Source organism: Microtus oregoni, unplaced genomic scaffold (genome assembly GCF_018167655.1).
Source record: "Microtus oregoni isolate MIOR12 unplaced genomic scaffold, Mior012 000021F_ref0000039, whole genome shotgun sequence".
NCBI classification, from domain to species: Eukaryota; Metazoa; Chordata; class Mammalia; order Rodentia; family Cricetidae; genus Microtus; species Microtus oregoni.
The window spans coordinates 12,810,427-12,823,054 of record NW_024543080.1 but is presented as its reverse complement, the minus strand read 5'-3'; the positions used below and the strand labels follow the sequence as shown (position 1 = coordinate 12,823,054).

The window sequence follows — 12,628 nt, the reverse complement described above, 5'->3', positions numbered from 1 at the left end:
AAAGAGAATCCCTGTACTTACATCCTGATTGGTCATCTCCCAGTAGGGTCTCTCCCCATAAGATACAACTTCCCACATAACGATTCCATAGCTCCAGACATCACTGGCAGAAGTGAACTTTCGAAATGCTATTGCTTCTGGGGCAGTCCATCTGATTGGAATTTTGCCTCCCTAAAAGTAAAAACACATGTACATATATATGTATATATATATATATATATAATATATTTGTGCATGCATATACATTATCATACTTCAAGGGTATCTAGGGATACTGCGGTTTCTTTGAGAAGATCTAGATAGAGATGTAACATTTTTAAGTGAATCAGTTTGACAGCATGCAGTCTCTTTTCACATCTCCCAACCCATGAGCACTTGTAGACTAACAACTAATTGGCTGTCGGGAAGGTTTCTGCTATAAATTCTGTTTGACTCTTGAAAGGCATACAGGACCTACATCTCAATTAGAGTGCTCAGGATGGCAGAGCTGATGAGGGGAGGGAGGTACTCAGGCACATCAATAAGGTGAACGCTCAGCATTGTAAAAGTAAAGGACTCAAATACTCTGCATGACTTGTTGTTCAATGAAACCCTGGAATGTTTAACAGTTTATAAGACAAGCAGGAAAATTCTACGTGCTGAAAACTAAAAGGTCGCTTTTCCTCGACATTGTTTTATTTCTATAAGGCTTGTTTATCCACCTCTTAGCTTAACCCCATACTTTAGTGTTTATCAGTTAGAATATTGAACCTAAGAAACACCATTGCTTAACTTAACTACTCAAAAGATTGTGGGTACTCAAAAAGATTATATTTTACAGTTATTTTTTCGTGTACTTGCTAATATATATTGAGAGACAGATTTTCTTGCCAAAAAACTAATTCATACCTACCTATTTTGTAGAAAGAATAGTGAAAACATTAGGATACAAGAAAAGAGACATAAACTTTTTAGGAAAACTTTTTAGACATATAAGATAATAAGTTTTATGTCATGACTGAAATTTGGAAAGGGGATAAAATTTAGGCTAAATCTTTTTATGCACACACAAACACATGCACACATATGGTAATATTACCGGAAATATTTGGAAACTGTTTTGTTTAATAATACATATAAAACATTGTATCACACAGAGTTGTAATATGCTTGTTTTCTTTGGTATCATTTTCATTTGTATGGAGATTTATTTTTATTTTTAAGTATGTATATATATGTAGGGGGAATGCACATGAGTACAGGTGTTGGCAGATGCTCCCACATCTTCTGGAGCTAGTTATAGGTTTTTTTTTTTTTTTTTTTTTTTTTTTTTTTTTAAGCTGCCTGATGTGCTATTAGGAACCTAACTGACATTCTTTATAAGAGCAGTTTGTGCTCCTAACAATGGAACCATTTCTTCAGGGCCTGGATAAGTTTTTACTGCTTTGCTACCTGAAGCAGAATCTTGCTCTGTCATTCAGGCTGGCCTTGAGATCAGGATTTGCAGCAATCCCATGGCCTTGGTACGCACCTTGAATTTTTGGATTGGAGGTGAATTGTCTTGTTCTTCAACATGTGATTAAATTGCCTTTTCGAGACTGTAGTTCATTGATTCTGCTGAGTGTCAGCTCTAAATTGTTCTCCTGTTCATTGGAGCAATGTTCGCATCACTAACTTCTGAGGCTCACTTACCTGATAGGTCTCATTACTTATATTTTCTACCGTTTTCACACCCCATTTCTAGAAGGGAGGCCTGAAAGTATCAGGATCCCGGGCTCTTCCACTGGTGCTGCAGCATAACACAGTAGCAAGGGCCTTGGGGTAGCTGCTCCTATTTACCTAAGACAGTCACTCATCACAGCAGCAATAGACCTTCCATAACCTCAATCTTTTTTACGCCAACTTTATTAAGTGCAATTCTAACCCGGGAAGAGTTCTTAATTGAGGTTTTATTTAATGAAATAACAGCTGTAATAGTTAGATGTGGGAAAGTAGAAATATCGCATCAATTAATTCATTGGTTTAATGAGATGACCTTTGGAAGTCTTTGGTTGCTTAACCAAATTACTCTTGCACTGCATCATGGTATAAATCCCTCCAAATCCATGTACCACGAGTCAAAGTTGTCAAACTGGAACTATCCAACCATATAATATAGTACAGAACTTTTTATTAGACTACCAATTTTATAGGAGAATTTAATAAGGAGACATGAAATGCATGGATTTAAGAATTAGAGGTGACAAAAGCGTTCTTCTGTAATGGAACACAATTAGCTCATTTGTACAGAGAAGGAACATAAAATGAATCCCCGTGCCTACAAATAATTCTGAAGTTGAGGATATCCAACAAAATATTTCAAACATTTATTAAAAGGTTTTCTTAATACTTCAATTAAATTTTTGAATTTTAACACAAAGTAAATTCAATTTAAAATTTGAAATTGTAAAGAAACTTTTTCACAAACTCCTTTTATAACATCAGTCCCTGCTCTCCTCAGCTAATCTTATACTTTGTTATTCCAGTTATTTTATTTCAGTTATTTAGCTTTCTGTAAGCTGCATATTTATGATAGCTATTACACTGTGAGTAATAACCAGTTTTCCATAGACTTGGGCTTAATAGTTCTTATACTTTGTAAATCAAGTAGTGAGACATTTTAATCCCTCCAGAAAATAAAAACGTAAAAAAACGAAACTTGTTTTCCCACAAATTAAACTCTTGAGATGAAGAATAAAATCTTTTTAATTTATTTCACAGTAGAAAACACTATAGTAAAGATAAATTAAATTATCTATCTATACAAATTACTATCTATTCAAATTTGTATGTGCATATAATCATATTCATTCTTTATATACACACCGTGTAAACATATGTGTTTAATATAAAATTCTGTATTTTACCATTCTTTTACTTTTAAACATTCTATAAAACACACACACATGGCATCGTTTATGAATTCAGAATACTTTTTCTTGGCGTCTGTCCTAGTTAGGATTACTATTGCCATGATAAAACACCATGACCAAAGCAACTTGGAAAGGAAAGGGTTTATTTGTTTTATGCTTCATCAACAATGGTCATTATTAAAAGACATCAGGACAGGAAGTCAAACAGGGAAGAAACCTGGAGGCAGGAGCTGATAAAGAGGCCATAGAGGGGTACTGCTTATTGGATGTTTCTCATGGGTTACTCATCCTATTTTCTATAAAATACAAGACTACCAGCCCAGGAATGGCCCTACTTACAATGTGACAGGGCCTTCCGCAAGTCTCACTAATTTAAAAAATGGCCCACAGGTTTCCCTGAAGTCCAGTTTTATGTAGGCATTTTCTTAGCTGAGGTTTCCTTCACTCCAGTGAGTGTAGCTTGTATTAAGTTGACATATATCTAGCCAACACAACATCCCTAAGAACAATAAATTAATTACTGAGACAAGGAATGTGAATAATTTTATAATCTAAGTTTAATATTTGATTTTTCTGGTACTAAAAAATGTAGAACTGGATTTTCTATTTTCTCTCTTTTTTTCCCCATATTTCCTCTATCTCCTCGTGACTTCATTAGAGAAATGCCCTTTTTGCTACTTCTTTTAGCATCTTTAAAAATTAAATGCTTCTAGTCTAGCGTGTGAAAAATGCATTCTGTTAGATCTTACCCTTGTGGTGTAGGCTGCCTCAGGATCATCTTCCAATACCCTAGAAAGCCCAAAGTCAGACACTTTGCACACAAGGTTACTGTTGATTAAGATGTTCCTCGCAGCAAGGTCTCTATGCACGTAGCCCATGTCAGAGAGGTACTTCATTCCTGCAGCGATGCCTCTCAGCATGCCAACAAGCTGAATCACAGTGAACTGGCCATCGTTTTTCTACAAAGACAGGGCAACTTTAGGAAAGCTGTACGATTCACAGGAGTAAAATTTGGAAAAAGCCTTCTTTCATTTTTCAAATTACTGTTAGCACCTTTCAGAATGAAAATGCAATTTCTACTCAAGGAGGAGGGAACGCATTAGAAACCACAAATTTAACTGATTGTGTTGATCAGGTCAAACCCAGCAAAGACTCTGAAAGTCCTTCAAAAATCTCATGCAGCACACAAACACATGCACAGACATGCACACATTAAAAAGAGGTACTTTAAAAAGAGAGCTTCAGTGGATGAATAAAGATTGAGAAAGCAGTGTAATAGAATATATAAAAGACTAAAATTCATTATATACATATTTGAAACCATCAAAGAATCAAATAAATAAATAATGTTTTAATTATCTTCTGAATATAGCTGCCTATCAAAAAATTATACAACAATGTACACTCTCCCAACATGTCTTAACATAGGTGTATAATATGGGCTTTAACATATTCCAACATGTTTTAACATAGTTGTATAGATATATACATTCAGGGAAAAGGCTCTAGTATATTTTCTATAAGGAATTGTATATAATGGGAAAAAAAGCTACAGGAAGAAGAAATAGACATGATGAGTGTTTCATGAAGCAATTTATTAGAGTTGTGCTTATATTTTGATACGTATTTGATATGCAATCCTTAATTATTAAACAGAATAAACCACAAATATTAATTAAAACTGACATAAAGAAGACCCACAAAATAATATGTCATTATATCTTCTATTTAAGAGACAAACATTTTGGGTATCGACGTGATAATAGCTCTGATAGTATGTGTCTCTCTACTATCAATAATTACTTGAAAACTTAAATTGTGAGAAATTATGTTTTGTTCAATTGAAATTACTATTAACTAATTCATTTATTTTTAATATATTTTACTTCTCCTGACTTCTATCTGACTTCGAACTCATAGAGATCTACCTACATCCACACCCAAGTGGCACCATTAACGGTTTGTCCCAACACACTCAGGTGAGCTTAATTTACACTTTGTGTTCTTCTAGTGCCGGAGATTGCATGCCACTGATGGTTTTAAACAGATTCTTTTTTCTAGTAATAAAAGTAATAAGTTCATATCTAAACTTGAAAAAAATAGTGTGCAAGAAGGAAAACATGGACCATCCATTGTTGAATTGTGTTATTCCCTAATAATACTACTTTTAGTTACTTCTTTTCTTTTTCCTATAGGTAGTTCTTTTATTACTCAAGTGTAAACATATCTTCTTATCTCCATTCTTTGCTTAATAGTGCTAAGCACATAGCATGCATAACATTATATGCTATATTGTACCACATGTTACAGACTATTTAAAAAAAAGCATGTGTCATTTAAAATAATCCACATTGCTGCCTTGTCATGCATGGTAGCTTCTTTTTGTCATAAATCAGAGGAATCTGCTCATTGTGGCAAAGTAGAGCCCACCTTGGCTGACACTGAGTATACAATGAGGTAATTTAAAAGCTATCTAGATAAACTTATTAAAGTAAACATGAAATGGCCCGAGGCAACTCAGGAGTCTCTGCAGTGTGGATGAGAGCAGGGATAATTACTGAGCACTGGATGGGAAAATATCAACAGTTCTTGGAAGTCTGTTGTTTTTGTCAAAGGCATTTAATGTAACAAAGTTAAATGAACTCATAAGGCTTAAGTAATAGCTTGAATTATTTTGAATAAAGTGATGATACAAATCCAATAGACTGGAAAACCTGTGAGTGCAGAGAAGTGAACTGGGAAGAGGCTGGTACATTGGTGCAGGTTGGGGATCAAAACAGAAACTTTACATAGAAGTAAAACGCTGCCATGATCCATGCACAGGCCCCTTTCAAAGTTGTCACCAATTTCATAACAGGATCTTTCCACACCAGAAGCAACACCCACTACATTGAATTTATATCTCCAGACTATAGGTTACTCATATATAAAAATTCATTTTAAAGAAATTCTTCAGAGTAAAGCAAGTTGTCAATATTTAAAACTGGGAGGTGTGCACAGAACTCATTTACTCCTCAAACCCAAAATGTCTGACAATATTGGCTATATTGTCTGGTTGATGACTTTTCTACTGAACCCCTTTAGAGGGCCCATGATGGTTATAGACTCCAGTTTGGCATCTTAACTAATTACTTGCATGTGCATGGATGTTTTAGACACATTTTTCTCTGTCCATTAATATACACATCAAAAAATTTGTATACCTATATCACCCCCTCAAGGACAAGGTGCATAACAAAAGAAGGGGCAAAAAGAATATATGAGTTGAAGGATGAGAAGTAGTGCCATGAAATGCTGTCCTTTTTGGACATGTGATGGGCACAGCACTAGCAAACTCACTGCAGCTGTGGCCATCTGCAGAGAATCTATACAACATGGCATCTTTCAATATTCTATCAAGGATGGGGGAGATCTCAATAAACCCTCTTCCCTCCCTGTGGGCCATTAATACTTGTTAGAAAGGGGGCACTGTTATCTTAAGTGCAGTGTTGTTCATGACCAGCAAGTGACTTGCCTCTTGTGATTATTCAAGCTACACAAATGGAAGACAGTGATCACATACACATATGAGACAGAGAATTAGGAACAGAACTTTCTGGTAAAAAGAAAATGTTCAGTAGGAGTGGAAGGTACTTTAGAGAAGGGAATGGAGCGAATATGACAAAAAATCATGTGCATGTATGAAACTCTCAGAGTATAAATAAAATTATTTCATAACTTTGAGTATTTGTATAACATTTTCTTCTTTATCTCCCTTCATTTTTTCCTTTATTTATCTCTACTTTCATTTTATTTAAAGTAAGAATTTACTTAAGTAAAATTACATAACCATTTAATTGGATTAATGTAACTTTTTTGAAAAAATACCTTTCAAATATCAGCTTATTGTGGAGTATAATGGTGCTAACTTATTTTGAATCCATTTAAAACTTTACCATTAAGGTTGTTCAATTTTAACCTCATTCCATGGGCAAAATCCATGTGGCCATAGACAGCTAAAGTCAAGCCACGTCTTACCTTTAAAAACGTGTCCAAGGAGCCGTTCTCCATATACTCTGTCACTATCATCACAGGTTTGCCTGGAAAGAAACAGAGCACTGTCAAGGGTAGTCAGAGAGTGCCACATTTTTCATTAATGAATTTAATAATTTATTTACTTTCATTAGCTAAGTTTTGATCAGGTTTGTCCCACATCTTCAATAGCCTCGGATACTCCCACCTCCTGCCACCCACAGCTTTGTGTTCTTTCTCTTTCAAACAACTACCACCCAGAAAATTCTTATTTAGAAGATCTAAAGCAGACATTCTTGCAGTCTCACTGCGGATATGTGTCAAGCTGTGATAGAGTTCCTGAGCACAAATATATTTATCTCAGCAGTAAGTAAGTTACTTTGTTTATTTGTTCATTTATTTATGTATTTATCTGGCTTTTTAAGATAGGGATTCTCTGTAGTTTTGTTTTGGAGCCTATCCTGGAATTAGCTCTTGATGAACAGGCTGGCCTTAAACTCACAGAGATCTGCCTGCTTCTGCCTCCCGAGTGCTGTATTTTATTTATTAATATAAAACTATTGTGTGCTGTATTGGAATACATGTAGATATATTCATATAAATGCACACATATGTATGTATGTGTATGTGCGTGTGTGGAAGAGCACATAGATTCATGTGCATGTCTTAGAAGAATATCCATGTATGATGGCTACCTCTCTCTTATTCACCTGAGACAGGGCTCTCCTAGTTTGGTTACTCTTGCTATGATAAACAACCAAAACCAACTTGGGAGAAAAAGAGTTTATTTAATTTTATACATCCTATTGCCGTTCATTTGGTTTTATACATCCTAATACATGCAAATTTGCTGTTCAATGAAAAGTATGTTGGGTAAAATTAAGCATTGTTTTAAACTATTTTGAGTTAAGAAAAAGAACTCTAACAATAAAATGACTAGCTTTTATATCAATTATTTATATTTTATATATATTATGTTAATCACAGAAGTGAGTTTCATACAACTATTAAGAGCATTGTCATTAACTTAATGATATTCTCAAGATGAGTTTTTTAGTTAGGAATTGATGAGCTCAGGACACTGAATTAGAGCTCGCATATTTAAATACAAAACGCTATATAAAAGTGCAAACTTAGCTATAGAAAAATCTGACAAACACATATGAAAAAATAATATAGACAGAAAAGTACTTTTTCATTTAAGATCATTTAAAACTACTATTTAGAATCATAAGACAATAAAGTTTAATTTCTCACTCAGATGATTATGCTCTCATGAAGTACATTAGTAGCAATATTCTTTAAATGGAGTGTTACAGAGTATTACAAAGGCAGGAGACTATTCTTCATCCTCTTTAAAGTTTAATGTTCTTTTTTATTAAAACTTGATTTGACATTCTTGCAGAACGTATAATGAGAAGTGACTAACATTCAAGAGTAGGTTCTTGATATGCCCAAGAAACTTGTTAAAAAGAAGTTATCAGGTTCAGATATGGACAAAGCCTTGTTTCTGTGTTTAAATTAAGATTACAACAAAAAAAAGGACTATTGCTTTACAATTAGATGTCCAAGTCATAACAGTCAGCACCTTAAAAAAACAACAACTGATCCTGGCCATGATATGGGAAAGGAGAAAACTTTGCATCCAGCTGGTAGAAATGAAAATTTATTAAACCATTGTGGAAATCAGAATGGTATTTTCTCAAGAAAATAATAATTAAACAGCTGAACGACCCAGTTCTACTACCTGATTTGAAGAAGCCTAAGTCACACTAAAGAAACACTTTCACATGTGCTCATTGCTGTATCATTCATAATGACTAGGAAAGAGAGTCAGTCTAGATGTCTATCAAGAGATTGGTACATAAAGATTATAGGGTATCCCCTACAAAATTTCCTTCAGCTATAGACAAAAATGTAATTGTGAGTGACATTTGCATAAAAAAATGGGCAGAATGATAAATCATTGTTAAATGAAACAAAATAAGCAAGACTCACAAATAGAAATTTGTATCATTTCTCTCATACATGAAATTTAGACTTAAAATTGTGTGGTGTGGTGTGACGTGTGTGTGTGTGTGTGTGTGTGTGTGTGTGTGTGTGTGTGTAGTCTCAGGTCAAGAAGCAGAAAGAGAACATGAAAAGGGAAGAATAGAAAGGGGACTAGAAGCATGGCTCACAGGAAGTGAGGGAGCAGAAAGGTGGGAAGAAAAAATGGCAGTATCTGTAACATGAGAAGAGAGACTGCTGGAGGAAATGGAAAGTCAGCATGGGGCAGTGGGTGACAGAGTTGGGGAAAATTATAGTAATTTTTAAAGTCAGGGGGTGGTGGCACATGTCTTTAATACAAGCACTTGGAAGACAGAGGCAAATGAATCTTTCTGAGTTCGAGGCCAGCCTGGTCTACAAGAGCTAGTTCCAGAATAGACTTCAAAGCTAAAGAGAAACCCTGTCTCAATAATGATAATAATAATAATAATAAAAGCTAAAAAACATAACCCTACATTTTCGGTGGTTATGTCAGTATAACATGGAGACTATTTCATAAATATTTGTGGTTTGTTTAGGCCAGAAATATCTCAGGGCCTGTACTTCGAGGCCTGTAGGACAGAGATAAGCCTGGCTCAAGTTTGAAGGATAGTCCTAAACCTACCGAGGAGGGATGAGACAGCAAAATCTAGATAGATGTCCCTCAGCCAGAGGGAGGGTTTGGCTGTCTCTCATTGGCTAGAGGTACCCCCACATCACACGATGTCACTTAACTTATATAAGCTGACACTCACAGTAATAAACTGAGTTCCTGCTTGACTTGACTCCCTTTTGCATATGATTGTCCTGCATCATGGGGCTGTGGAATGGGCATATAGAGCACTCACTTTTTCCTGGGGAATTAGGCTAAGGAGGTCTGGCAATAGTTTGTGTTCATAAATAGAGAAATTCTTCTAATTTGAAGTTTATTTAATGATATGGAGGGTCTTTATTTCAATGGAAATCAAACAAATTTCAAAACTGGAAAAAATATTGTTTGCTCTTTAAGTCTTAAGTCTTATGCTGATATCACATTGTCCAATTTCAATATTTATTTTTATGAATCCCTTTTCTTTCAAGAATCCATAATCTGTATGACCCTCAGGGTCAGACTAAGAAACAGCCTAGTTATTAATTTTAAAGTTGTTTTCAGACTTTATACCAGTGAAGTATTTTGCTACATAAATGTATACCTTATAATTATCTGCTTTTAGAAATCAATGCTACCAGGAATGAAACTTTCTCACGAAGAGGGAATATGTGTGTATATCTAATATTAGCTTATTAACACACAGCATACAAGTATTTCTATAAGTTATATCTAAACTAGAGATAAAAGTTTAGTTGCTGAAGGTAATTGCTGATAAAACAAAGTGGCCTAATTTTCTGGAATCAACTCAAAGTTTCTCTGAATCAGCCTTAGTTCGAGTCTTTGTTTTAATCTACCTAATCCATCCCTTCCTTACAGAAATCCATCCAGAGGGCTGTGATTATGACAAATTGTTACAAGAGCTGAATTACTACAGATTTCTATGGAACACAGACTCTGATTCCTCTCATAGTCAAGTATTAGTTCATAATTACAAATAGACATTACAATGATCAAAGGAAAACACTGATCTACACCTGTGCTTATATTTGTGGAGCTTTTCTCTTTATCTACTCAAAAGAGATTCAAGTTTTTCTCTCCCTATAATTTATTCTTTCTGTCTACCATGTGTATTTTAGACTGACTACTAACGGCTACATATTAGTAGTAGAAGATAATAGATGCAATCATTCCTTAGCATCCACTGAGAATTTTTTCAAGACTCCATATACCCAAATCTGCAGTAAGTTAAATTCATTATATAAAACTATATGATATTTACAAATCGCCTATATACATCCTGAATAATTTAATGTTTTCTTGATTGCTTACCATACATAATATATTAGAAATGTTATGGAGATAGTTTTATTTTTTAAGGTCTGATAGTAAGGGAAATGAGTATACTTGTTTAGTAAACAATCAATTCTCCCAAAACCCCCCTCCCGTTCCCAAGCAATTTTAGTTACAGCAGGTTGAATGCTTGGATGTAAAACCTACAGGAAGCTAACCATATTTACAAATGTTAAGCCAAGGTCTAGAGGGTAGGAATGGGACAGACAGACATTTTACAAAAAGTATCTCATTTTGTGCAAATTTGTATCTTAAATTTTATTCTCAGTTCACAAAACTTAGAAGATAGAATTTCCATTGTAAAAAGAACTCTCTAAACAGAAAAGTGACTAACAATGAAAAATACACATTTAGCAAAAGAAGGTGAATCTTTTCAAAGCAGACAGGTGTCTTGTCTATGAGATTTTCCAAACACTATTATCAAATTGTAAAAGTCAGATTAATTATGTGTGATAGTGTAAGTTGGAATGTCAAAAATGAAATGTAATTGGAGAAGTATGATAAGGACCTAAAATGCATTTCTGATGAAAAAGCTATTAAAATGGATGTTTGCAAACAACTACAAGATTCTTTTGTTTATAAGAATAAGACACTTCAAGATCCATGCGATTATTTTTTATGCTTGAGTCATTTTAATGCTAATTACATTTAGTTTGGCTTATGTTTTTTCTCAGTTACAGCTATCCAGCAAAAATGACATGGTAATAATTACAGTGGCTTACTCTAACCATTGTAAATTCAATAAAAGTGTATAAATCATTTTTCATTATCCAGCTGGCAGGACAGAAAAAGTGTAGATCTGCCAATAATTTTGAAAGCATATTATCAAAAATCCATATAAAAATAGCTCATAAAGCATGTCAAGACAGGACTTTAATCACAGAGGACACTCTACGCAGCTTTGTGTTATTTCCTGAGGACCTACGCCAGGCAATCTACGAAAGTGCGGCACAGTATTTGTGGAATCTGCTTTCTATTGATGCTCATAAACTAGTTCTTATATCTTGACTTATTAAATGTCGATGTATGCAAGAAAGTATGTTATTAATTGTTCCTAATGTTCTATAGTCATGATATGAGAGTTGGTTCTTCTCAGTGCACGTAAGGCTCAGAAAGATTCTTACTAAGTTTGACAAGAGAAAGTCATTTAGTAAGGAACAATGGAGAGAAGAGAAGGGTTTTGTTTCCTTTTAAACTATGATTTCATAATTCCAAAATATGTATTGCCATCCCGCATTTCATTTTATACCCTAATGTATGTTCAAATTTTCACATGCTCATGTGAACGTGATACAAGCCATGTAATTATTGACTCTCTTATAGAATTCAGCTTCTCTCATTGTTCTCCGTTTACGTTTCTTCTGTGTCTACTTTTGTTTGTTCGTCTGTCTGCCTCCCTGCCCCGACACACTTCAGGTAATATATTGTGATATAAGCTGCAATTTCACATGTAAGAAGTATCTATAATTCTTTAGCTTAAGAAGCACAAATGTAAGAGTTGTAATTGAGTTTGCTTTGATGAAGGGCTAGGAAAGGAAGGAAGTGTATTTGCTACTCAATCAGTGTAAGTTTTCATTTATGCAAAAATTATTTCTGGAAGTTAAATACATCCTTTATACTTATTGTGCTAGTTATAATGTATTACAGCTGTTAAGTCTTTTATTTGAGAATTGATCTTATAATAATACTTATAAAACAAAATGAATTCTTTCCTTTACAGTGTTGATTTTGATGTTTAATTTTGTTTCCCTCTTTT

General features: G+C 34.2%; 1 protein-coding gene across 7 annotated transcripts in view; it reads right to left on the bottom strand.

Annotated features, from left to right (window-relative positions):
- The window catches only part of Epha5 (EPH receptor A5), a 288,480-nt gene that overhangs the window by 19,076 nt on the left and 256,776 nt on the right, over window positions 1–12,628 (bottom strand). For all 7 annotated transcript variants that reach the window (XM_041671225.1, XM_041671227.1, XM_041671226.1 and 4 more), the window contains 3 exons: window positions 6,909–6,970; window positions 3,641–3,850; window positions 22–171 (listed from right to left, as the gene is read on the bottom strand). In XM_041671225.1, the coding sequence (XP_041527159.1) occupies window positions 22–171; window positions 3,641–3,850; window positions 6,909–6,970 (422 nt within the window). The remainder of the gene's footprint in view (window positions 1–21; window positions 172–3,640; window positions 3,851–6,908; window positions 6,971–12,628) is intronic.